Source organism: Oratosquilla oratoria, chromosome 20, assembly GCF_046742065.1.
Source record: "Oratosquilla oratoria isolate Oo_2021 chromosome 20, ASM4674206v1, whole genome shotgun sequence".
Lineage (NCBI taxonomy): Eukaryota > Metazoa > Arthropoda > Malacostraca > Stomatopoda > Squillidae > Oratosquilla > Oratosquilla oratoria.
Window position 1 is genome coordinate 62,531,570 of NC_134796.1, and position 26,121 is coordinate 62,557,690.

At 37.7% G+C, this 26,121-nt stretch overlaps 2 protein-coding genes across 5 annotated transcripts in view; one reads left to right on the top strand and one right to left on the bottom strand.

The window, feature by feature from the left end:
* Nucleotides 1-663: 663 nt before the first annotated feature.
* On the bottom strand, nt 664-26,058 carry LOC143036596 (nicotinamide riboside kinase 1). Of its 4 annotated transcripts, XM_076204161.1 has the most exons (3): nt 25,800-25,938; nt 22,538-22,628; nt 664-6,419 (listed from the first exon to the last, which is right to left on the bottom strand). In XM_076204161.1, exon 3 carries the CDS (start codon nt 5,811-5,813, stop codon nt 5,250-5,252), a length of 564 nt encoding a protein of 187 aa, XP_076060276.1. In that variant the 5' UTR covers nt 5,814-6,419; nt 22,538-22,628; nt 25,800-25,938; the 3' UTR covers nt 664-5,249. The 4 variants fall into 4 exon arrangements, with proteins under 4 accessions (XP_076060276.1, XP_076060275.1, XP_076060277.1 ...); XM_076204160.1 differs by lacking the exon at nt 22,538-22,628 and having other exon boundaries at nt 25,800-26,058; XM_076204162.1 differs by lacking the exons at nt 22,538-22,628; nt 25,800-25,938 and adding an exon at nt 18,422-18,505.
* The window catches only part of LOC143036594 (uncharacterized), a 40,084-nt gene continuing 39,757 nt past the window's right edge, over nt 25,795-26,121 (top strand). Inside the window, exon 1 of the mRNA XM_076204157.1 lies at nt 25,795-25,928. The gene's annotated coding sequence lies outside the window, so the exon portion shown is untranslated. The remainder of the gene's footprint in view (nt 25,929-26,121) is intronic.

Sequence of the window (26,121 nt, forward strand, 5' to 3'; positions counted from 1 at the left end):
AACTTGGACTGTTGGGGCAGGTAATATTATCTGCCGGGAATCGTAGAGTAGCGCGGGATTCGACCCACAACTAGGCGAAAGCGAGACCAGCACGCTTCCAATCACGCACCATGGAACCTTCAGGAATGTATAGTAATGGCCACTTTCTTGTTATATCCAAATTTAAAATAAAATCAAAGACTAATAAGAATAGTAAAGCAGAAATGTATTTAAAATCAACAAAACAAATTTGCCCCTGGTCTCTCTTGCAGAAGACCCGCGGCCGTCAGGTAACCGGCAACAGCCTTCGGGCGGGACCATAAGTCACTTAGAGAAGAGATATTGTGTTGTTGTCAAATGATTGTTAGTGAGTCTTGTGAAGTGTATTGTGTCCTCTGTGTGGTGGTTGCATGTGGGGCAATTTGAATATTTGGCCAGGCCTATTCTATGTTGGTAGTACTTGCTGGTGTTCCGTATAGAACCAAATTTGACATAGGACAAGACAGATTAGCAGTCATGAGTTATCAGCTTCCCTTCTGAGAAAAGGTGAGGGTAAAAAGTTGTAGCTGACAAAAATATCATGGACCGGGTTTTTGTTTTACTTGTTTTGCTCGTTACAGTAATAGTCGACTCCCGTCTCGTCGCGTTCCTTTGTTATGGGATTTCGTTGTAATAATGCTCAGCTTACATTGTTTCTTGTATTTAATAAAGTACAAAGGAGTGCGTATATACTTAGTAACACTTATAATCGTAGTACAGAACAAAAGAAAAGAAAATATTCTTCCCGACTGTCTATAGGCATCTAAGCAGTCTGTACAGGAATCCCATTCTTTACATCTAAAGAAACTTATCTACATTCAGGGGTGACTATACATAACAGGTGACACATTTAAGAACGATTCTTTATGGAATGGAAAAATACAACCTAGATATCTTGGCTTTGCAAAAAGTCATATGGACAGAGTGAGGAATGTTCTATGGGTAGTTATTCAATTTTATATGGAAAAGGCACCATACATTTTGGTGATAAAACAAGGAAATCCTTGAAATATATTCTATGCAAATTTTATATATATATATATATATATTTATATATATAGTAAAATCTAAATGCAGTTTAATGTGAGTGTGATTATGGTCTATGGACTGATAAATGCTAGTGAGAAACAAATTTCTATGAAAAGCTGCAAGAAAAGATAAATATATCATTGTCCTCTGAGAAACAACTACAAATACTGGTAAGGAAACAAATTAAAGTTTTTGCACCACCATTACATAAAGTTTTCATCAGAAAAATTATAAAAATGGAATCAAGATGGCATTGTATGCAAACCTAATCTAGTAATTGGTGGCATAACCTTCCAACACATACATTAAACTACATGAATATCACTTGATAAATGAGCAAAGAACTATATAAATCATATCTTAGTATATAAAAAATTCAGAAGTGCCTTACAGAAGAATTTTCAGGAATGTACAATTAATATCTTGTTATACACTTTGGAATAAGATAAAAGACTTATAAGCATCACAAAACTGAAAAGAAAAAACTGTACAGCGAGTCCTCCTTATATGGTAATTCTTTATCCAGTAAATTCAGTTACGATATTTGGTAATTACTACCCTCGATTCTATTCACAGTATGAAAAATTCACAGATACGGTATCCACTCGTGTTTTGAAGAGGAAAGATCAGGGAGAAGGTACGTCTGCCATATCCTATTATTACTTGTTATAATGGGTTCAGTATACGGTAATTTCAATTTGCGGTAAGGTTTTCAGGAACGCATATGTACTGTATAACGAGGACTTACTGTATAATCAATCAGCAAGTGTTAGGTGTGTTAATCTGTTGACTTTGGTCTTTCTTTCAGAAGACCTACGGCCTTCAGGTAACCAGCAACACCCTCCAGGCAGGACCATAAGTTACTCCGGGAAGATATATTTTATTATTAATTAGAGTTTGTTAGTGTGGGGCATTGTAGTATTTGTCCTGTGTCTTGCGAGTGGCAATTACATCTGGGGCAGTTTGAATCTGTGGCCAGGCCTATTCTGTGTTGGTAGTTTTAATGGTGGATGGCATCCTCAGTGCAAGGATGACAGTGTAGTTCTTACCAGATGTGAGTTTATTTTATCTTATCTATTTATTTACTTATTTATTTGGTGGGGCTTATGTCTGAGAGTTGGATTATTATGTTTGGTTGTCTGTCTTGAAAAGATTATTTAGTGATGTGTGTGTTTTTGCATGGTACAGGTGGGAAGTTGTGATAAAATTTTTAGTAGTATACTGCTGGTATAGTTTTTTGTTGCATTCTGTTGGTGGTGTTTGTGATATGTAGTGTAATGAGTGTGGTGGTGTTAAGGGTTCTGGCATAGAATTATGTTCCTGTCATTTTCATATGGTATTCATGGGGGAAGATTTTGGCTTATGTATGCAGGTTTTTTTTCTTTTTCTTTTTTGTCAAATCTTTGATATGTGGGTTGGAAGTCACATGAGTATCAAACATGAGGTCTAGAATTTAAGGGTTCTTTCATGATGGAAGGATTTAGGCATCTAATTCTAATTTATGCTTTAAAATGAGTGTTCAAGATAGAACAAAACTAATATGAATATCAACTGAATACAAAATAGATTTTCTGCAACTGAGGTGACAGAGAAATTCGGGACAAATGAAGGACAATTGAAGAGAATGTTAACAAACTATCCGAGCAAGTAATTGGATTTAAAAAAATCTTGGTTATAGTATAATTTCTTGGGTTACTCTAACTTCTTCATGGATAGTGGGTGGGTGGAACCATACCATTGTTGGATATTCCAATCTTGGTCATCTCTAAGAAGAAAAAATCTATTCAATCTATATACCAGAGGCTTCTTCACCCCTATAACAGAAGTAGCCAGTCAAGGCATGCACCCACTCACATCCACCACCTTTTGTTTCCCTTTCATCTTTGCTCCTCATGGATGAGGGGTCATCCTCGTCTCTGACCTACTGCCCAGGGTCAGAAGAAATGTAGCAAAACACAGCACATCTACATCAGGGCCACTTCAAGTATATAAGAAATAATAAAGTAATTAAATTGGGTGCCAGTATTGCCTCTTGGGGGATTTCATTAGTTCTTTCCTCCATCCTGTCCCTAATTGCTATTCTCATGTAATGGTCCTTTAGGAAGTCTCTTTCATTGTGTGGAACTGGTTCTATGTCACTAGATTATAGTAGTGGGAGGGGGGGGGGGGATCAGTCTCAAGTTGTCAGCTTTATGTGGAAAAAAAGGGGGAAATATAGTTGAAACTCACAGAAAATCTTAGAACCAGTCCAGAGAATGAGGAATCAAAATGCATTTGAGATTAAGTATTCAAAAAGTATGGTGGGGCTTACGAGAGTAGAATTGGTGAGAAATGAGAACAAGGATGGAGAGGGGTGGAGAGCTGGCAGATAAGGTTCATCAAAGAATACTGGTTTGAGCATATGGGATGAGGAGGATGGATGGGGTGAAAGGAACACTGGGTTCAAAAGGAATGTCTGTCAAGCAGGGATGGGACAGGGCAAAAGATAGATGAGTGGAGTTGTGAATAGATGATATAAACTGACACAGCCTAAAGGGATTTCTTTTTATATACTCTGAATTCTTGAGTGGAAGAATTTCCATGTAATGTAGTAGTAGGGATAAAACTTCTTTGGCTGTTGGACCCTGTTGTGGAGGTGCAGTCTTGGTGCATTGCCTCTGGGAGCAGAGATGACCCTTTATCCACAAGGAAATAAGAAAGAACAACAAATGGGTTTTTGCATAGGTGTGGGATGGATGAGGGATGGGTGTAATGGGTATATGCTTTAACTCAGCCAACCCCTTTATAAGGTGGAGAAAGGGCCATTTGGTATAAGTTTGTATTCAATCTGTTGAACTTCTGAGACACAAACAACCATGAATATGATCAACACTGATGTAACAACATACAAGAGTTACCAAGATGAAGTATTCTAACCTTTCTGTTTTATCAATGAGAAGGCAGCACAAAATAAAACCAGTGAGAGGAATTTGCTTGGTGGACATCACGAATCAATAATAGGTGAGTAGATAAGACAAATGGATGCACTATGAATGGAGTAGATTTATAATAACTTACAAAAGTTTACTACCAAGTTGTGACCAAGAAGAAAGGCACTGCTAATCTTCCCTTTAATACTTTCCATACTCAAGAATGCAAAAAATAATGATACCAATACATGGAAGTGGAAGTAGCTGAGGAAACTGTAAGAGGCTATGGTAGCAGCTGGTTATTCTTAACATGAAATATTCAACAGCAATAAAGCTGGACATTTTGGAAGACAGCTCCAAAACAGCTTCCATGTCAAAGCATAAGAAAAATGCTTAACTCTACAGTATAGTCATTGTTGCTTTGAGTTTCACTAACTCTAAACATAGCCTGAAAGTGGCTGGCAATAGTCTTGGGTCCTGCCACATATCTCTCTGGGAAGAAAGTTTAAACTGTTGTGTGTTGCATTAGTGTAGGAAGGTTTTTATGTCACCGGCTTATAGTAGTGTTAGGAGGGCAGCACTCACCAATTGTGAGCTCTCCTTAAGTGAAAAGATGGAGAAAATACAATTTAAGTTTACAAAGAAAGATACTAAACCCATTCCAGAGAATGAATGTGAACCCCATGGGACTGCCCCTGCAAAAAGAGGCAAAGTTGTTGATAAGTTTGAAAGATGGATGACAGTTAGGTGATTCTTTCTGATGTCTATCTTATAGCACCACTCTATGTGTGTACTGTTATCATTACCTCTCTATGGGTAAAGTAGAAATAGGCAAAGATTCCTTGGGGTTATATCAGGTGAAAATATATGAAGGCTGGTCCCACTAATCCAATTCCTACAGCAATTTCATATTTTAACAATCACTTTCACAGTAATGTTTAGTTGCAAAAGTGAAATCTAAGCTATTCAAACATCATTAGTACTATTTCTCCCTCCAAAAGCAAAATTATTCCTTTACTGTTCTCAGTGACCTAAACTTAATGCTATATAAATTCATCTATAAATGCATATCAATATAATTTCCATGTAAATAATATTGTACAAAATCAAGCACCCACAGTTAAAATAGCTGTTTATATAACAGAATTTCACAACACAATTCTCTAACAGTTAGTATTTCTTAACCTGAAAAACAATGTTAAGTGTTAATCAGGTTGTTAATATGAATGACAGTGTAAGTGTTAATCAGGCTATATTGTTTTCACAAAAAAAAAAAAAAAAAGAGAGAAAAAACTATCCCACAATGTGTCTAATCTGCCCAAGTACAGATTCTAATGTCTTAATTGGATCAACTGTTCCCTCAAGAAAAGTAACACCATTTACTTGAGTACACACATAATTGAAATGCTGTTCATACATAGGCCACACACAGAGGTCAAAATACCCCTCAGGATCTGGTGGTTCATATGTTCGATATCTTCTACGTTCCCAGCAATCTTCCTTGTTTAAAGTAAAGAAAAACTTTAAGTCACATAATTCCTCCAATTCCTTGTGCTCATACAGAGTAAATCCTTCAACCAAGAGAATCTGTCGTTTATGTGGACTTTCTGGAGCCTTGGTTTGAAGAATGGTGTGTATGTCTCTCATCATTTTCTCCATATCAACACTAGAGATAACATCCCAGTTAGAGTGATTAAGACCTGGTACAAGAATGTGTTTTGGGGAGTCTTCTGGGAAAAAGTAATCATCCTGGTGTATTATCTTTGTCATATCATTAAAATGGGGGACTAGACCTTTAGCTAATGTGGACTTTCCCCCACATGTCACTCCTGATATACCAACAACTAACCACGACATTGTGATAGTTCCGACCAGTGATTTCACAGAGAGGGGTAATGCCTTTTATACCTGGGAATAAATTTGAACTCCTAAATTTTTTATGTCTTTAATGGCAGTAATCTATTTCGACTCAAATTCTGGTTAGCTGACTATTCTAGCCACGGGAGACATTACAAAATGCATCAATATTATAGACATTAAAACAGATAACATAGATATGAAAATGATTGCTGGAACCATAACTGCATAGTATGGGGAGGGAAAATAGCTCCGTAAATAACTTTCTTTTGACATAAAGGGTAAGCCAAGGACCCAGACAACATAGTAAAGAAGCAAAGCAGATGAAATGATAAGCATGCAGAATCCAATGGGTCTGTCTTTACCTAACAGCATACTAGATCCTGGGCACTATGAAAGTTGACAGAATGATCTTTTGTGGTTACTAAAATTTTTAAATATCTAAGAGAAGAAAATGTTAACACATTTTATTCAACTTTAAATTCCACTTCATTAAGTGCAATCTATATCCACTAATGTTCTAAAAGTTTCTTGAGCAAAAATGGATTCTTCATGTTCCTTGTTCTTCAGAAATTTCTTGTTGGAATCCTTCTGATTTTCTGCGACCTGAAAAACAAATGAATTGTAAGGTGATCAAATGCAGTTAATCCTACATATGACACTGTAAAGTCTATTTTCTATAGTAAAAATGTGTGTACAGCTCATAGGAAAGATTTGAAATTTAGAATGAACTTTAACAATGGTACAAGAAGCCACTATGTTTAATCATAATTTTTATGGATTGAGATAAAAACAAGTATTAAGTTGCTACAAAGCTTTTGGGATGCCTATAAAGCAAAACATTTGTATAATGATGATACTACATTGATTAGAATGCTAAGATAAAAACTTCCAAGAGATGTGAATAAATACACATGCACACACAGAGCAACTACAAAGATGGCCCCAACACTATCAAAAATGTCATATGAAGAAAGATTGTCAAAACTAGAACTACCAACTCTGGAACAAAGAAGAGAAAGTGCTGACTTGTTGACCATTTACAGAATTATGAGAGGTGTGGAAATACTTGATGGAAATGACTTACTAAATTGGGATAAGAGAAACACAAGAGGACATGAAAGGAAACCCAAAAAGGACATTTATAGAAGAGACGTGAAAAAAAAAAAAAAAACAGCTTTCTCCACGGTGCAGTGGTGGATGTATGGAGTATACTAGATGAAACATTAGTGTGTGCAAAAACAATGCAAGAATTTAAGAGCAGATTAGATATGGCGAGACACAGAGATGGGACACCACGATTGTAGCTCCCCTTCCCGTAAGATGCAACTAGGTACAACTAGGTAAATACACACACAAACACACGCGATTATCAGACTGACATCGAAGATTGGAACTCTGGGGAAAAAATGCAATTTTTGTGGATTTCAACAACAAGGGAGTACTTATGTTGTATTAGTAGGGAAGGGGAAAGCTTGTGGTGTAGTGGGCAGGTGAAGAAAAAGAAGGGGAGGGATTATTGAGGAAAATAGAAGAAAATGAGGAAGGGGATGAACGGGCCCCGGACATCAGAAGCAATGTAAACAAGAGATGTGCTGACAACACAGCTGATGTCAAACAAGAAAGGGAATTAGGAGTAGGAATATAGATAAGAGCAGTTCAATAGAAAGTGGAGATAATTACTTCTATGGATTTAATGAGGGAGGAGATGACAACATCCCCTGATTAGCAAGTCTAGAGGAAAAACTAACAAAAATGAACAAATCATGGGAGGTTAGGTTTAGCTAACTTGCAATACTTAAACAAAGATTTGATAAATTGAAAGAACTAAAGGAGAATCAAAACCTAACTAAAGAAGTAGAAGAATTAAAAAGACAGTTAAGAGAAGTAAAGGATGAGAATGAGGAATTAAAGAGGAATAATAAAGAAAATAAAGAGTCCATAGCAAAAGAGGTAAGTGGTTGGAAAAAAGTCCAGGAGGATAACAAAATTGAATTTAGAGATATAGTGAAACAACAGATGAAGAAAAACACTTAGGACACAGTTATTAAAGTGATGAGAGAGAATATAGTAAGAAACTTAGCAGATAAAAAGAAAAGTATAATCATATTAGGAATGGAAGAGAAGCATAATACAAATAGGACTACAAGAGTAAGGGATGAGAAAGAAAAAGTAGACAAGGTATTAAAATATTTCAAGGTGAACAAGAAATAGAAAAAGAAATTGAAGAAATATGTAGGTTAGGGAAATACAGTATAGACAAGACCAGACCAATTAAGGTTAAATTCAGGTCACAAATGACAGCAGAGAATGTCTTATAAAAAACAGGGAACTAACAAAAAGTGATTAGTATGAATAGGTATGAATAAATAGAGATGAATAAAGAGGAAAAAGAGGAAGAAAAAACAAAAAGAATCGAAGCCAAGGAAAAAAAACGAGAACAGAAATTCTATTGGAGAGTAGTGGATATGAAAGTGAGGAAATGGTTCATAGTAGAGAAAAACAGAAGGGAAACAGAAAACAGGATGGAGGTAACAGAAAATTAAAAGTGTCTTTCACAAATATAGATGGCTTAATAACAGGTTTGAATGAACTGAATGATTACCTGAAGGAAAAAGAACCAGACATGATGGGAATTGTAGAGACAAGATTGAAAGGTCCATTACCACCCAACAGTGTAGGACATGGTGCATATAATTATTGGATTAGAAACAGAGAAGTAATACAAGGTGGTGGAGTTATGTTCCTCATGAAGAAGGATATGTGATGAATGTTATATAAGGAAAGAATAGAGTGGAGATGATTATGATGGAAATAGAGGACAGGGACAAGAAGAGCAGGAAGTTTGTGGTAAATTATGTGCCTCCTAAAATGGCTTTGTGGGAAAAGAGAGAACACAAAAATATGTTAGAAGACACAAGGATAACACTAAGTAAGACAATGGAAGATGGAGGAAGAATAGTTATAATGAGTGACTTTAATTGTAGAGAAATCTGCTGGGAAGAGATGACAGTGAAGGGTGGAGACGACCTATGGGGAAATGTACTACTTGATATGATTATAGAACATACAATGACACAATGGATACAAGAGAATACTAGGTATAGAAATGAGAAAGAACCATCGAGAATGGACCTAATGATCACATCAGAACCTGAAACAGTGGACAAGATTGAATATAAGACACCACTAAGTAAAAGTGGCCATATATTAGTTGAACTGGAACTAAATGAAGAAAAATACATGGGAAAAAATGAACAATATAGAAAGGGAAGATTGATGTATGGAAAAAGAAATTTTGATGAGAGAATATTTCCAAAAAGCAGACTGGGAAAGGATACACAAGGAGGAAACAACAGAAGAGAAATTGAAAATTTAGACAAAAAATTATAAGGGAGTGGAAAAGTATGTTCCCAGAAAAAAAAAAAAAAAAAGTAAAATGTTGGTACAACAAAAGATGTGAGAGTTAAAAGACAAAAGGGATAAAGTTTGGATAAAATGGAGGAAAGACAAAAGACCCAAAAAATGGAAAATATATACCAGTTACAGACACCGATATGTACAGGTGCACAGAGAAGAAAAGAGAAAATGCAAAAAGGAGGTCATAGAAAAATGTAAAGATCAACCAAAACTATTTTATAGATTTGTAAACAACAAACTGAAAAACAAACAAGGATTAGAGAAACTATGACAAGGAATTGAATACACAGAGGAAATAGAAATGGCAGAAATTATGAACAAGCATTTTAAATCAGTGTTTACAAGGGAGAACATACAACTTAGAGATGTCGAGTGGGAGGAGAAAGTCCCCCCTATGAAAGAGATACATGTAACAAGGAAAGAAATAATGAATCACTTGAGTAATCTTGATGTTAGAAAATTGCATGGTCCAGATGAAATGGCATACTGGATTTTGAGAGAATACAGGACCAAACTAACAAACAAAATACATTGTCTAATAAGCAGTTAATTGAAAGAAGGAAAAGTTCCAGAAGATTGGAAAAGAACAAATATAGTACCAATATATAAAGGAGGATACAAGGAAGACCCTACTAACTATAGACCGGTCTCTCTTACAAGTATGGTAGCTAAAAATTGTGAAAGAATGATCAAAATTAGATGGGTAAGGCATTTGGAAAAAAACAATGTACTAAATCAAAGGCAATTTGGATTTAGGCAAGGAAGATCATGTGTAACAAACTTGATATGTTTCTATTCAAGACTAATAGATATGATACAAAAAAGAGATGGATGGGCTGATTGTACATTTCTAGACCTGAAAAAAGCTTTTGATAAGGTGCCACATAAGAAATTGCTTAAGAAATTAGAAACTGCAGGAGGAATAAAGGGCAAACTACTGAAGTGGATAGAAGACTTCTTGCATGTGAGAAAAATGAGTGGTGATAAGAGACAAACATTTTAATTGGGATGAAGTGATTAGTGGAGTTCCACAAGGAACAGTTTTTGCCCCAATAATGTTTGCTATATATATTAATGATATGGATAAAGGAATTGAAAGTTATGTGAGCTTCTTTGCAGACAAAACAAAACTGTTGAAAAAAGTGAACACTGAAAAAGATTGTGAGTCGCTGCAGACCGATCTCAATAAAGTATAGGAATGGAGTAGGAAGTGGGAGATGGAATTCAATATTAAAAAGTGTAGTATAATGGAATTTGGAAGAAGAAGAAAAAAAAAAAGAAGAATAGTGGAATCATATAATTTGGGAGAGGAAGAAATTAAAAAAGGGGAAAATGAGAAGGACCTGGGAGTCATTATTATGTCCCCTGAGAAACATATAAACAAAATTTTTGGAGAAACTTATAATTTAATAAGAACAATCAAAGTGGCATTTGTATACCTAGATGAAGAAATGGTGAAGAAAATACTAGTCACTTTGATAAGACCAAGATTGGAGTATGCAGTGACAATGTGGTCACCAAGTACAAAAAAATGTATAACAAAACTTGAAAGAATACAAAGAGCAATTACAAAATTGGCACCAATGCTCTCAGAGCTATCATATGAGGTGAGGCTGGCAAAACTTGAGCTACAGACATTGGAGCAAAGAAGAGAGGAGACTTGATAACTATCTATAGAATCATGAGAGACATGGAAATTATTGATAGAGTGTTCTGATAAAATGGGATGGCAGAGATACAAGAGGACAAGGAAAGAAAATAAAAAAAGACAGTTATAGAAGAGACCTGAAAAAGAACAGCTTTCCCCACAAGACAATAGACATTTAGAACAACTAGGTAAATACACATAGGAGAGATACAAGGTAAAGTACTGAAATGGATGGAGGATCTCTTGCATGGAAGAAAAATGAGACTAGTGCTCAGAGATAAGAGTTCTATTTGGGAAGAGGTGATTGGTGGAGTTACACAGGGATCAGTATTGGCTCCAATAATGTTTGCTATTTATGTGAATGACATGGAAGAGGGTGTGGAATGTTAAATGAGCTTTTTTGCAGATGACACAAAAATATTAAAGAAAGTGAGTATTGAAATGGATTGTGAGCCACTGCAGAGATCTAAACAGGGTTTGGGAATGGAGTCAGAAGTGGGAAATGGACTTCAACATTAAGAAATGTAGCATAATAGAATTTGGAAAAAGTAAAAGAAAATTATCTCAGGACAATATAAAATTGGTGCTTAGGAAGTAAAGAAAATGGGATCTGAAAAAGACCTGAGAGCAATCATCACAAAGGACATGTTCCCTGATAAACAGATCAACAAAATTGTCAGAGAAACCTACAACTTGCTAAGATCAACAAAGGTGGTTTTTACTTACCTGGATGAAAAAATGGCACAGAAAATACTAGTCACACTGATAAGGCCAAAATTGGAGTATGCAGCGACACTATGGTCACCCAGTACCAAAAAGAATATGAGGAAAATTGAGAGAATCCAGACAGCAACTACAAAGCTGGCCCCAACCCTTTCAAAACTGTCACATGAAGAGAGATTGTAAGAACTAGAATTACAGATTCCGTAACAAAATGAAAAAGAAGTGACTTGTTGACTATTTATAAAATCATGAGAGGTATGGAAGTCCTTGATAGAGAAGACTTACTAAATTGGGATAAGAGAAATACAAGGGGACATGGAAGGAAGCTCAAAAAGGACAGTTATAGAAGAGACCTGAAAAAGAACAGCTTTTCCCCATAGAGTGGTGGATGTATGGAACAAACTAGACAAAACAATGTTGTGTGCAAAAACCATATACGAATTTAAGAACAATTTAGACACTGCAAGATACAGAGACGGCACACCATGAGCATAGCTCCCCTTCCCATAAGATACAACTAGGTAAATACAATATTTACATAAAAGAGATATTAGGATTTGTGTAATATTAAGGGACAGTTGATGTTGGCAAATGGAATGCAGATGATGTTTTCAAAATATGAAATTTGACTCAGGATTAATAACCTAGATGAGAGAAAGGCTACAGTGCCAGTACCAGATGGGTAATTTTGAATGTACAGATAAGCTAATTTACCCTACCACAGAATTTCAAAAATTCAAGCAGGAAATATGGAAGGACTCACTAAGTTACACATCAGTATTTGATTAACTGTATATACATGTGATTCAATCTAACATCATGAACTCCCAATCTTAGTACGGGCTAGGATGGTACCTCTTTATGGAGAACCTCTTGAAGTAAGGAATCTAATATAGTATGCCTTTACTATGAACTCACTTGCTACCAGGCAGTACTTAAACTGCCTTCACTCCTTACCTTCACCCAGGTAGTGATGCTCTAGGCTGCTTAGTCAGTGAGCACCCTAACTTAATTGTAATAGCACCAGGAAATGGTGTTAGACACATCTTTCCTACTTAAGAAAGAAAAAACAGAGAACTAAATGAGAGAGCCTCAAATTGCAGAGGTCAACTGGGAGAAATTAGAAGCATGTGGTAATAAAGATTCATGGGAAAATAGATCATTAAATATCGCCAAGTATAACAAGATGAAACAAAGGGTAAAAGAGATGACTTAAGCAAAAGGAGATAATCCAAGAATGGACATTCTATTTACCATGAAACCTGACATCATTGGCTCCCTGAAATATCTTTGCCCCCGCCCCCCCTAAAAAAAAATGTGTGCCACTTGAATTCCAGTTGGACAGTAGGGTACTAGAGCTAAGGAACAAGTCTTACAGGAAAGGCACCCAATTTTGAGAAGATGAGCTTCTTGGGTTCGAGGAAATTTTTTGAAGATGCCACCTGGAAGGAATTCATGAATACTACTGACACAGAGATTAGTAATGGGTGTGAATGAGCATGTGCCAAGGGGTGAGACTTAGTGGGAAGAAAACTGTAAAAATGACTGATTTTATAAAGACTGTGAGATCACTAAAGCATCTAGAATCATGGCTTGGGATAAATGGAGGAAGCAAGGAACCAATAGAACAAAGGAAGAATACAAACAAGCTAAAAATACAGTACTACCTCTCATTAACAGACGTTAATTAGCTGTGTTTGCAGTGTTTTTTCTCTGTGTTTTCAGTGTTTTTGGTGCTGTTGTTTAGTGCGTGCAATCACTATGCCACCCAAAAACCACTCCAAATCAACGTATTATTCACATCAACGGACACCGTTACCCCCCTTTTAGTCCATTAATGAGAGGTAGTATTAATTACACAAGAATCAGAGAGGTGGATAGAATCTTTGATAAAGATCAATTAATCCAAACAACCCAATGCTCCAGACCTCTCCTGTAGGAGACCCATAACTACCAGGTATCTAGCAACAGCCATTGGTTTGGTCCATAAATCACTTAAAGAAGAAATGTTGTATTGTTGTCTAGATAGGGCTAGTGTTAGATGAAGTAGGAAGAGGTGTTTCTGGTCTTCTATGTAATAGTTGCATCTGGGGCAGCTTGTTCCTGCAGCCAGGTCTATTCTGTGTTGGTATTGTTTTAGTGCTGGATGGTTATCTGAATGCGGTCCTGCAAGTATGGTTGTATGGTTCTTGCTTCTCTTGCGAAGGATTTTCCTGTAGGGCTAATGTTGGGAGGGGTATGCAGTAGTAGGGTTTTTGATAATAAGTCCTGAGGTGTTTGTATTGTGATCTGACTGTATTTTTTTTATGATGGGTGTATTATGTAGTGCAGGTGGTAACTTGTACATGTTTGCATGTTCTAGTGGTATTATGGTGTTACTTATCTAATGAATTATTGATTTATTGATTTATTTTAATTTATTGACTTATTTATTTATTTTACTTTATATTTCATTATTGTATTATTTTTTTTGCTTTGTTTATCTGGTTGAACTTGTGTTATGTAAATGGATTGGTGGGTAGGATTGAGGGATCTTGCACAGAACTATGTACTGTGTGCCTATAATTTTCATATATTGTTCTATGGGGAGGATTTTGATTTCTGTGTACAGATGTTCTACTGGTATGGCTTTGGTGCATCAGCTATTACTCTCATTGTTTTATTTTGTGCAGTTTGTAAGATGTTATGACTATATGACTCTGAGCACATATATTAAAGACATGACAGCAAAAATCAACACAAAAACTAACCTACTTAAAACTGTCACAAGCACTGACTTTAAACAAGTGAAACTCTAATAACCATCCACAAGAAATTTATAGGAACCTTCCTCAATTATGCCTCCACAGCATGGTTTCAAACAATTAAAAAAAAACAGCAACACAATGTATGTATGTTACATTATAGAGAACAGAGAGTAATAATAGGATGCACAGAAACCAATATATGCTCCACACAACACTGCATGAAAATGACGGGAACACAATTCTACATAAGAATCCTAAACACCACACATCCATCACACTGTATCTCACAAGCACCTCCAAGAGAACACAAAATAACTACACCAGCAGTATACTACTCAAACATAACAACCTACCAGCTATATCACACAAAACATTCACAAAAAAAACACATACTCAGATTATTAAACAAGCCCTTCAAGACAGACTGCCATACTCAATACTCCAACAATAACCCCCAGACAAAAACCCCATAGGAAAACAGAAACACAACTGACAACAAACACACTATCATGCCTATGCTTAGGACACCATGAAAAGAAAAGAAAAGAAGAAGATATATATGCATATATGTGTATATATATATATATATATATATATATATATATATATATATATATATACATTATATATATATATATATAATAATAATAATAATAATAAGAATAATAATGATGATAATAATAATTCAGCCCAGATACAACCACCACACAAAGGACATAGAACAATCCCTAGACATACATACATACATATACCAAAGGCTTTTTCCCCCTTATAAGAGAGGTAACCAAAAGACAAAGGCATAGAAACCACTCCCACCCATTCCATCTCTATCACACTCCACTCCCCTCCACCCTCTTATCTTGGCACCTCCTGGATGACGGGTCATCCCTGCAACTTGTCCACTGCCCTGGGTCAGAAGCAGTGTAGCAAGACACATCACATCCACAGCAAGGCTGCTTCATTAATTTGGTGACCCCCCTCTCCATTACCTCATGCAGAAAAGGAAAAGATGGGGAGAAATCCCTTCGGGCTGTGTCAACTTATTTTTCATACATACTCCCTCACCCCCTATACCCCACCCACTCCCCCTCATGCATCACAGCATCATCCATACACAACCCTTCTCCATTCACCCCTATCTTCTGTCCTCTCCTGTCCTTCCTCAACAGACATTCCCCTCTTTCCCAATGCCCCTTTTACCACATTCATCCATCTCATCCTAGGTCGACCCTTCATGTTCACTCCTTCCACCTCTGTCTTCCACACCTCTTTTACTAATCTTTCTTCACTCATTCTTTCCATGTGTCCAAACCATCCCAATACTCTTTCATCAACCCTATCTCCCAACTCTCTTTCCACCCTCATTCTCCTCATTTCTCACTCTATTTAGCCTAGTAACCACTATCATACTTCTCAGGAATTTCATCTCAAACACATTCAAACTCCTCTCTTCCTCACTTATATTCCATGTTTCTACCCCATACAGTGCTGTCGGCACAATCACTTCTTAGCATCCATTCCCAGATGGCTATTTCTCATTACACTATTTAACCCCTAAGGCATTTACTCGATTCTCTCATTCTACATTCTACCTCCACCCCCAATCCTTCCTTTCCTACCACATTCGCACCCAAGTACCTAAAACTATCCACTTCCTTCAGTCCCTTAATACTCACTTCCAGTCTGCTGCCACACTCTCCCCTTGTACATCTCATCACCTTACTTTTATCCACATTCATCTTCAACTTCCTTCTTTCGCACACCTTCCCAAACTCTGTCACTAACTTCCTCAATCCTTCCTCTGATCCTGCTACAAGCGCAGTGTTGTCAGCAAACAACAACTGGCTTATCTCCCACTTTTCTCCATTTTCTTTAACTATCTCCAATCCCCGACCCACTACCCTTGCATTTACCTCTCACACCACCCCATCCATGTATAAATTGAACAGCCAGGGTGAAATAACACATCCCTGACAAAGTCCCACCTTTACCTCAAACCATTCACTCTCTCCATTTCTAATCCTAACACAAGCTCTACTACTCTCATAAAATATCTTGATTGCTAACAGCTTTCCTTCTATCCCATATATCTGCAAAGCCTCCCACAGTGCCTTCCTGTCTACCCTGTCATAAGCCTTTTCCAGATCCATAAAAGCCCAAAATATATCCTTACCTTTTCCTATAGCTTTCTCACATATCTGTCTTACCACAAAAAATCTGATCTACACAACCCCTACCTGTCCTAAACCCACACTGTTCCTCGCCAATTGCTCCCTCTGTTCCTCTCCTAATCCACTCGATCAAGATCCTCCCATAAGCCTTCCCAACTACACACAAGCTGATCCCTCTGAAACTACTACATTCACACTTGTCCCCCTTTCCCTTGTAAAGTGGAACTATACAGGCACTCCTTCAGTCCTCCGGCACTCTACCCTCTCTTAAACGAACACTAAATAACCTCACCAGCCAGTACACCATCACTGTACCTCCTTTTTTTCAGACATTCTGCATGGCATCCATCCAACCCAGGTGCCTTACCTGCTCTCATCATTTTAACAGTTGCCTTCACTTTATCTTTCCATATTTCTCCTCCATTTTCCTCACTCATCACAGCCATTTTCTTAGTGCTTCCCACTGCAACTACCTTTCCCTCCCTATCCTCCTTCACATTTATCAACTCTTCTGTTCCATTATCATCTCTCCATCAGCACCTTTTACCTTTTCCCTAGACAACAACACATCTTCCATGAATGACCTGTGGAACCTTGTGAAATACCTTGGAGAGATAAACATTTCAATGAACAATCAATTCAACTACAGATCAAAAAGAACCTTTTAAGCTTTTATTTGAGGACTAATTTACTGCATGAGAGCACTGTGGGAATCATGTTTACTTGCATCTGAAGAAGGCCTATGACTGTACCTACCGATGGAATACTATAGAAATTGTAACATATTGGAAAAAAGAGGTGCATTTCTAAAATAAGGACAGAATTAAAAGATAAGGCATCAGGACAGAGGGATGTGAGTAACAGAGTACTGCAAGGGTCAGTACTAACTCCTGTTATGTTCCTTTTCTACTGTAAATCAATTGATCTGTTGCCCCTGATCTCTCTTACAGAAGACCTGCAGCCTTGAAGAAACTGGAAACAGCCTCCAGGTGAGACCACAAGTCTAGGGAGTGTTAGTATGGGGCATTGAAGTATGAGGTGTTCCGGCAATGGCCACTGGATAGGCCCACAGGTCACCCAAGGAAGAATATTATATTGTTGCCTAAGGATAGTATGAGGCAGCATTGGTTTCAGGTGCTCAGTGTATTTTGTGTAATGGTTACATATGTGATGATGCTAGCATGGTGAGGTACATTGGGTGGCAGTTAGGTTGGGCCCAAGGTGGGCAATGGCTGCCTTGTGTAAGGCCTGCAGGAGTGCTAGGCACTGTAAGGGATGCTGTGGAGAGTGCCAGCATCATAAAAACAAACCTCATATCATCAAGATAAGAGTACAAATATCTGAATCATCACACCACCCAGGGACCCCAGAAGAAAGCCAACAGTACCAGCCAGAGGTAATGAAAGAAGGAGTTAAGAAAAATAGATGGAAAAGGAAAATAGAAATAAATTGGAACTAGACTTTCACAGTGAGGGCCAGTGTATAGGCCCACAGTCCATGCAGTCAGGCACTCTCATAGTTAGTACCTCACCTCTCAAATTGGACACATGAACAAAGATTGGATAAATTACATCTATCAACACTGGAACAGAGAAGAGAATGAGGCAATTTACTGACTATTTACATAATTATGAAAGGGATGGAAGTTCTTGATAGAGATGACTTATTAAAATGGGACAGAAGAGAAACAAGAGGACACGAGAAGCTAAAGAAGGACAGTTACAGAAGAGATTTGAAAAAGAATAGCTTCCCACACTGATTGATGTCTTAACAAACTAAATGGGGAAACAGTGTGCCAAAACTATACAAGATTTTAGGAACAAACTGGATGCGGAGAGAAACAAAAGTGGGTCACAATGAGTATAGCTCTCGTCCCGTAAAATACAAGTAGGTAAGTACCTGCTCCTCTGGAGGCCACCTGCATCACACTGGTAAGTTAAAAAAAAAAGTATCTGTTCCCTCACCGAGACAAAATGGTAGCTTGGCCAAATGCTACACATCTACAACAATCTGATTTTGCGGTGAGGCCTATTCTGTGTTATTACTATTTTAGAGCTGGACAAAGTCCTGAATGCTAATGTGCTAGGTGGTTCTTGCTTTTCTTAGGAGGTATTTTTCTGTGGGGCTGATGTAGGAGGGGGGGGGTTCATGGAGTTCTGACTTTGGTTGTCTGTCTTGTGAATGTGTTTTTGTATAGATGTATTGTATTATATACAGGTGGTAAGATGTTACATATGTCTGAGTTTATAAGGTTTTCTTCCCCATTCAGTTGGTTGTGCTTGTGTGATGTAATGAGATGGGTGAGTGGATTTGAGAGCTCTAGAGTGTAACTATGTATCTATCATTTCTATACAATATCCTGTAGAGAGAATTTTGGTTTTTGAGTGCAGATGTTTTATAGGGGTGGTTTTGGTTCATCCTACTATTATTCCCAATGTTTTATTTTGTATACAATATTTTTTTTTCTAAATTGTCAGTGATTGTTTGGCTGATTGCTAGGAGCTAAGTTGTGGAAGCATATAGTCAAGTGTATGAATTGTTGTTAGACAGTAATTAGTTCCCTTCTGTTGTCCAAAGCCTGTGCTTGGAAGTGATTTTAGCAGGCTCATTTTCTTGGTGATCTTTATTGTCAGAGCTCTGACATATGGGACTGTCAGAGTTTTGACATGTGGGCTGCAGGTCATAAGGGTATTGAAATTGAGGCCTAGAATCTTGGTGTTCTTTTCCAATGGAAGAGTTTGGCCATTAATTCCAATGTTGTTGTTTTTTCATGATTGTCTGGAATGAACAAAGTTACTGATGATTTCTGGGGTGAGGCTTCCATTCCATTATTTCTGAGCCATTGTTCTAGTTTGTATAAACAAGGCAAGGGGACAAGAAACAATAACAAAGGCAAAAGATGAGAAAGATCTGGGAGTGTTGATAAAATATAACCTATCACCTGTCAAACATAGCAAGGCTGAGGGTGAGACAAACTGATTGCTGTAGAACGTAGAGCTGGCTATTTGCTACAGGGATGAGGAGAGAATGAAAGAAAAAATAATAAATATATAAACAAATAAATCATAACCTAATATGCCCTATGTTGGATTAAGCTGAAGTGGCATGTTCCTTGCATAAAGATATAAGGAAAGTCGAGAATGCAAGAAGCAGTAACCAAAATGGTTCTCTCTTCCAGATAAACCATATTAGGAGAGAGTAGAAGTACTAAACTAGCCAAAATTAAATGAATGGAGAGAAAAATGTAACTTGGTTGTGTTGTTTAGGTCAGTGTATGGGATGGACAAAACTGATAAAGATCTCTTGATTTGGGATGGAGGGCATTGTGAGGTCATGGGAACATACTGGAGGGAGAAAAAACAAAAAACTCTTGGAATAATCTAAAGATGATACACCCCACACTGAAGATGTAGAAATGGCTGAAATTATGAACAAACATTTCAAATCTGCATTCACAAATGAAAATACACACAATTGGGATAAAGGAAAGGGAGAAAGATCCCCCCCCCCCCAATGAAAGAAATAATTATGACAGAGAAAGAAATAAGGGACCAAATAATAAATCTTGATGTCAGAAAATCACACAGCCCGGATGGAATTGCAAATTGGATACTAAAAGAATGTATAGATGAACTAACGGACAAAATATATAAGATAGATTGCTCACTAAAAGGAGGAAAGGTACTGCAAGGTTGGAAAAATGCCAATATTATGCCAATATATAAGGGGGAGATAAGGAAGACTCAACTAACTATAGACCAGTCTCCCTTACAAGCACAATAGCTAAAATATGTGAAAAAGTCATCAAAAGTAGATGGACTGAACATCTGGAAGAAAACATACTGAATCCAAAACAGTTCGGTATTAGACAAGGAAAATCATGTGCCACAAACTTGATTTCTTTTTATTCAAGGTTAATAAATATATTGCAAGAAAGGAATGGATGGGCAGATTGTACTCTCCTGGATTTACAAAAGGTGTTTGATAAAGTACCACACAAAAAGCTATTAAGAAAACTCGAAACAGGAGGTGTACAAGGAAAATTATTGAAATGGATGGAAGATTTCTTGCACAGGAAAAAAAATGAGGGTGGTACTTATAGATAATCCATATACAACCATTCTCCATTCACCCATGTCTTCTGTCCTCTTCCGTCCTTCCTCAACAGACATTCCCCTCTTCCCCAAAGCCCCTTTTACCCATCCATCCATCCATCTCATCCTAGGTCACCCCTTCATGTTCACTCCCTCCAGAAGACAGGGGTGAATGGAGAATGGTTGTATATGGATGATGTTGTGATGCATGAGGTGGAATGGGTGGGGGATGGGGGGTGAGGTAGTATGTGTGAGAAAAATTTGATGCAGCCCAAAGGGATTTCTCCCCATCTTCTCCTTTTCTGCCTGGGGGGACGGAAAGGGGGTTTGCCGATTTAATGAAGTGGCCTTCCTGTGGGTGTGCTGTGTCTTGTGATATTGCTTCTGACCCAGGGCAGTGGACAGGGATGACCCATCATCCAGGAGGTGCCAAAATAAGAGGGAGGATAGAGGGTGGTAGGGAGTGGAATGTATTGGGAATGGAATGGTTTTTATGCCTTTGTTTTTTGGCTACCTCCCTTGTAAGTGGGAAAAAGCCTTGGTATATGTATGTATGTACTTATAGATAAAAAATCAACCTGGGAAGAAATGATATGTGGAGTCCCACAAGGTTCAGTATTAGCTCTGATAATGTTTGCTATATATATAAATGACATAGATGGTGTAGCATGTTATATGAACTTCTTTGCAGATGATGCAAAACTACTAAAAAAAAGTACAGAAAAAGACTGTGAATCACTACAGAGAGACCTGGACAAAGTCTGGGAATGGGGCCAAAAGTGGAAAGTCAATTTCAACATCAAGAAATGTAATATAATAGTTTGGAAAAAGGAAAAAAAATGAATATCAGGACAATATAAAATCAGTACAAAGGAAGTAAAAAAGTTAGCTCAGAAAAGGACCTAGGAGTAATTATTAACAAAGACATGTCACCAGACAAGCATATAAACAAAATAGTCGGAGAAACCTACAATTTACTAAGATCAATAAAGGTGGCTTTTAATTACTTGGATGAGGTAATGGTAAAAAAAATATTAGTCACACTGATAAGACCAAGATTGGAGTACACTGCAACACTATGGACACCCAGCACAAAAAAGAATATAAAGAAATTAGAAAGAATCCAAAGAGCAACAACAAAGATGGCACCAACACTTTCAAAATTGACATACAAAGATTGTCTAAACTGGAACTACCAACCCTGGAACAAAGAAGAGAAAGAGGAGATCTATTGGCCATTTACAGAATCATGAAAGGCATGGAAGTCCTTGACAAAGAAGACTTATTAAAGTGGGATAAAGGGAAAACAATAGGACATGAAAAAAAAACTCAAAAAGGATGAAACAAGAGTGTGTGCAAAAACAATACAAGAATTTAAGAACAAACTAGATGCTGAGAGATACATGGACGAGTCACTATGAGCATAGCTCCTCTTCCCATATAATACAACTAGGTAAAATACATAAGTTTAAAACTGGGTATGATACTGTAACTGGAAAATAAGAAACAAGATCTCATGAGCATAGCTCTTTTCCTGTTTACTACAATCAATCAATCTATTGCCCCCAGGTCTCTTGCAGAAGGCCCACAGCCCCCAGGTAACCAGCCATGGCCACTGGATTGGCCCATCAATCACTCAAAAAAGATACCCTGGGTTGTGTGTACTACAATTAGGTAAATACTCAGATCACAAAATGAGGACTCCATAACAGGTCTTCAAATTCTATACTTTACCAAGCTCCTTCAAATATCATCCCAACTCCGATATCACTCCTAAGACACGTGACAACTACACTGGTGTGCCTACATTCAGATCACAACCCTACATTGAAAAATTATTAATATAAAATTGGCCATGCAACAGACTGCAACTATCACACATGCAATACCAGCATTTTGTTCTATACAGCCCTATACTCACCCTCTCCTACCAACAACACAAAATCTCCTCTCTGAATAATTTATAGGCCGAGCCAGTGGCCATGGCTGGTTACTTTAGGGCTATGGGTCTCCTGCAAGACAGGGGACAATGGATTAATGGACATGTTGATGTATGTAAAACAGATGAATGGTAGGATGTTAAAGTAAACACAGAGAACTGTTGGAATTTTATTTCTGAAACTTCATCTTTACCAGGACATCTTCAGAGTACTTGTAGTCTGATTAAGTCCTGGTGAGGATGAAACATCAGAAATAAAACTCCAGCAGTTTTCTGCATTTACCTTACCACCCTACCACTCACTGATGAACAGATTTCACTTTATTTATAAATCATACAACAACTAAATATTCTAGAGGGATAAAGCATTCTTGTTTATTTTTTCAGCTCCTTGTCCACGTAATGAAAACTACTCTGACATTAATCATTAGTGAAGAAAGATTAGTAAAAGAGGTGTGGAAGGCAGAGGTGGAATGAGTAAACATGAGGAGACAACCACGGATGAGATGGATGAATGGGGTAAAAGGGGCATTAGGAAAGAGGGGAATGTCTGTTGAGGAAGTCTAGAGAGAAGACAGAAGATAAGGTTGCATGGAAAATGGTTGTGTATAGATGATGCTGTGATGCATGTAAGGGAGTGGGTGGGGGATGGAGGTGAGGGAGTAAGTGTAAATGATATTTTGATGCAGCCCGAAGGCATTTCTCCCTGTCTTCTCTTTTTCTGCATGAGGGGATGGAGGGGAAGGGGGTACCGATTAAATGAAGCTACCTTGCTGTGGATGTGCTGTGTCTTGCTACGTTGCTTCTGACCCAGGGCAGTGGGCAAGATGCAAGGATGACCCATCATCCAGGAGGAGCTAAGATAAGAGGGAGGGAGGGGGAGTGAATGGGCATGGAATGAGTGGGAGTGGATTTTATGCCTTTGTTTTTTGGCTACCTCTCTTGTAAGGGGGAAAAAGCCATTGGTATATGTATCTTTTATCCATGATTTTGCTGATATGTTTATCAAGTAACAAGGTATATATGACCAGATTCTTCTCTTCTTTTGCTTTTGCAACTGCCTTATTTCCCACTGAGTAACTTATGATAATTTTTAGCTTTTACCCATTTCCAAGAGTTTGCATTTTTTTGTGTTACAGTTCATTTTGCATGATGCTGTGATGCATAAAATGGAGTGGGTGGGGAATGGGGGTTAGGGTGTCATTTTGTGTGATACTTTCATGCAAACTGAAGGTATTTCTCCCTGTCTTCTCTCTTTTCCGCACGAGGGGAAGGAGAGGGGTTTTGCCAAATAAGTGAAGTGGCCTTAATATGGATGTGCTGTGCCTTGCAACATTGCTTCATACCCAGGGCAATGGGCAAGATGCAGTGATGACCTGTCATCCAGGAGGAGCCAAAAAATAGAGGGGGGGGGAGGGGTGGTGAATGGGAGTGGAGTATGTGGGGATGAAATGGGTGGGAGTGGATTTATCCCTTTTAACTTTGGCTACCTCCCTTGTAAGGCAAGTCTAGATCTGATCATACTGTTACAATTTGTAGCCTCTCTCATCTTTTATTCTTTTCATTATCTTTCCATCTCTGCAAACATGTTAGTGCTTGCTGTTCCATCCAGCATGTCATTTAAATAGATCAATAACACTACAGGTTTTAGAACTGATCCCTGTGATTTGCCATATGCTTGCATTTACCTAATTGTAGAACTGTAGACAGGAAAGGAGTAATACTTATTGGGTCTCATATCCTCAATTTATCAAACCTAGCCTCAAATTAATGTACAGTTCCAACTTAATCTACATCCTTGAAATACAATTAATGTATTTACACCTGAATGCCTGTAGTGCTCCAGCTTGGGGTGTATCACCTTCTATGCTATTCCAAGTATTTATGCATCTAAATGGAAAACTTTATTTCTTCATATTATTTAGACATGTGGTCTTTCTTATCTTGTTCCCATGACCTCATAAAGCCCTCTCACCTTTAATCAAGAGATCTGTCAATGCAATCTATCCCTTTTAGTGACCTGAATACTGTAATTGTATCACACATTGGATCCATGATTGACAACTAAGCCCTCCTGATAAGAGCTTCATAGTTCATATGGTTTAGTCTATGGGTAATACTGTGACTTTACACACACAAAAGTTCAATTGTTTGCTTTAAGGAGAGGGTAAGTTAGCAATGTTATATTACTTTTCAAAACTTGGGTAGAGACTCTATGAAATCCTGAGTTAGCAGTCCAAGATGTGTACTGACCCAATTGTTATCCACAGAAAAGGAATTACACTCATTCAATCATGTTTGTTTACCTAGTTGTAGTATACATAATAACTATGTTTATAGGGTTTCTCTGCATTTCACTTATCATATTTAACTTCAAATTGATTGGGGTTGTTTGATTATCATTTCCTCTGCTTTGTTGTAACATGGATCAATGCATTAATGAAAAAATATATATAACTTAATGTTGAATGTTCTTCACACATCTTGCATTACAGTTTATTTCCATGTCCCCTGGTTTTTCTTTGATTCCACACCAAAAAAAATTATTTGTCATTTATATCCACTCCTTTCATTGTTTTGAAAACTACCATATGAGTGTAGGTGTATTTACATAAATGTAATGCAATGGAAAGGAGCCAAGCTCGTAGGATCCTGCCGAGTGTGTGTGCATGTGTGTATGGAGGGGTAAAGGAGAGTGTACTGGTAAGGCACAGTGACAATATGTGATGGTTGCCGTATTGAGTAGTGTCACTAGGTGGGTATGGGTGTGAAAGTGAGTGTGTAAGGCTGTGTTAATGGGTGAATAAAGTAGTGTGAGTAGGTAAGAGGTGTAAATGGGTGGCTGAGGGTGAATACGATTGATTGTGGAAGTGCGTTAGGGTGTGGGTACTTCCAAGATTGTACTGAGATTGTACCAATGGTGGACAGAGGTATCAATGCGTGGAAATGAACGAGGGTGTGTGAGAGTGAAGTGAGGGTGTGTTTTCATATAATGTATCATCTTTCATACATATACATTTTAAACAGTTAATCCAAGTATGTTTACACCTAGGTAGGTTAGGTCAGCGAACGAAAATTATGTTTACCTCATATATTCGCATTCATAATATGAATATAATCATTTCTATAAAGCACCACTTATTGCTTACGGCGCATGCCCTTTAGAAAAAATGTACCATCATCCTCACGGAGAGTACACTCCGAGGTTCAATTAAAATCAAAGCTATATTTACAATAAACTCACGACTTGGCAACAGTGTTCTTCGCAGATCCATCGCTTGGTTTGGTCACATGACCTGCGGTGGGCTCCTCCCTTCGGCAGGAGAACCTAGTTACATCAAGGAAATTGGAGTGATGTCAACAGCTTGAGGAGGTCAGTGATTGGTCAAGGACTACTTTGAAATTGGAATATGATCCATTCGCTTGGCAATAAGCGGGCTGGAGTGAATAGGTGTTTGGCAGGAGCCACGTCCTTGCTGAGCCAAGGAGCTGTTTGATCGGGTGATGCAGTGTTGTCAAACGCCGGCGGGGTAAATAACAAATGAAGGTGCCTGCGGTAGAAATAC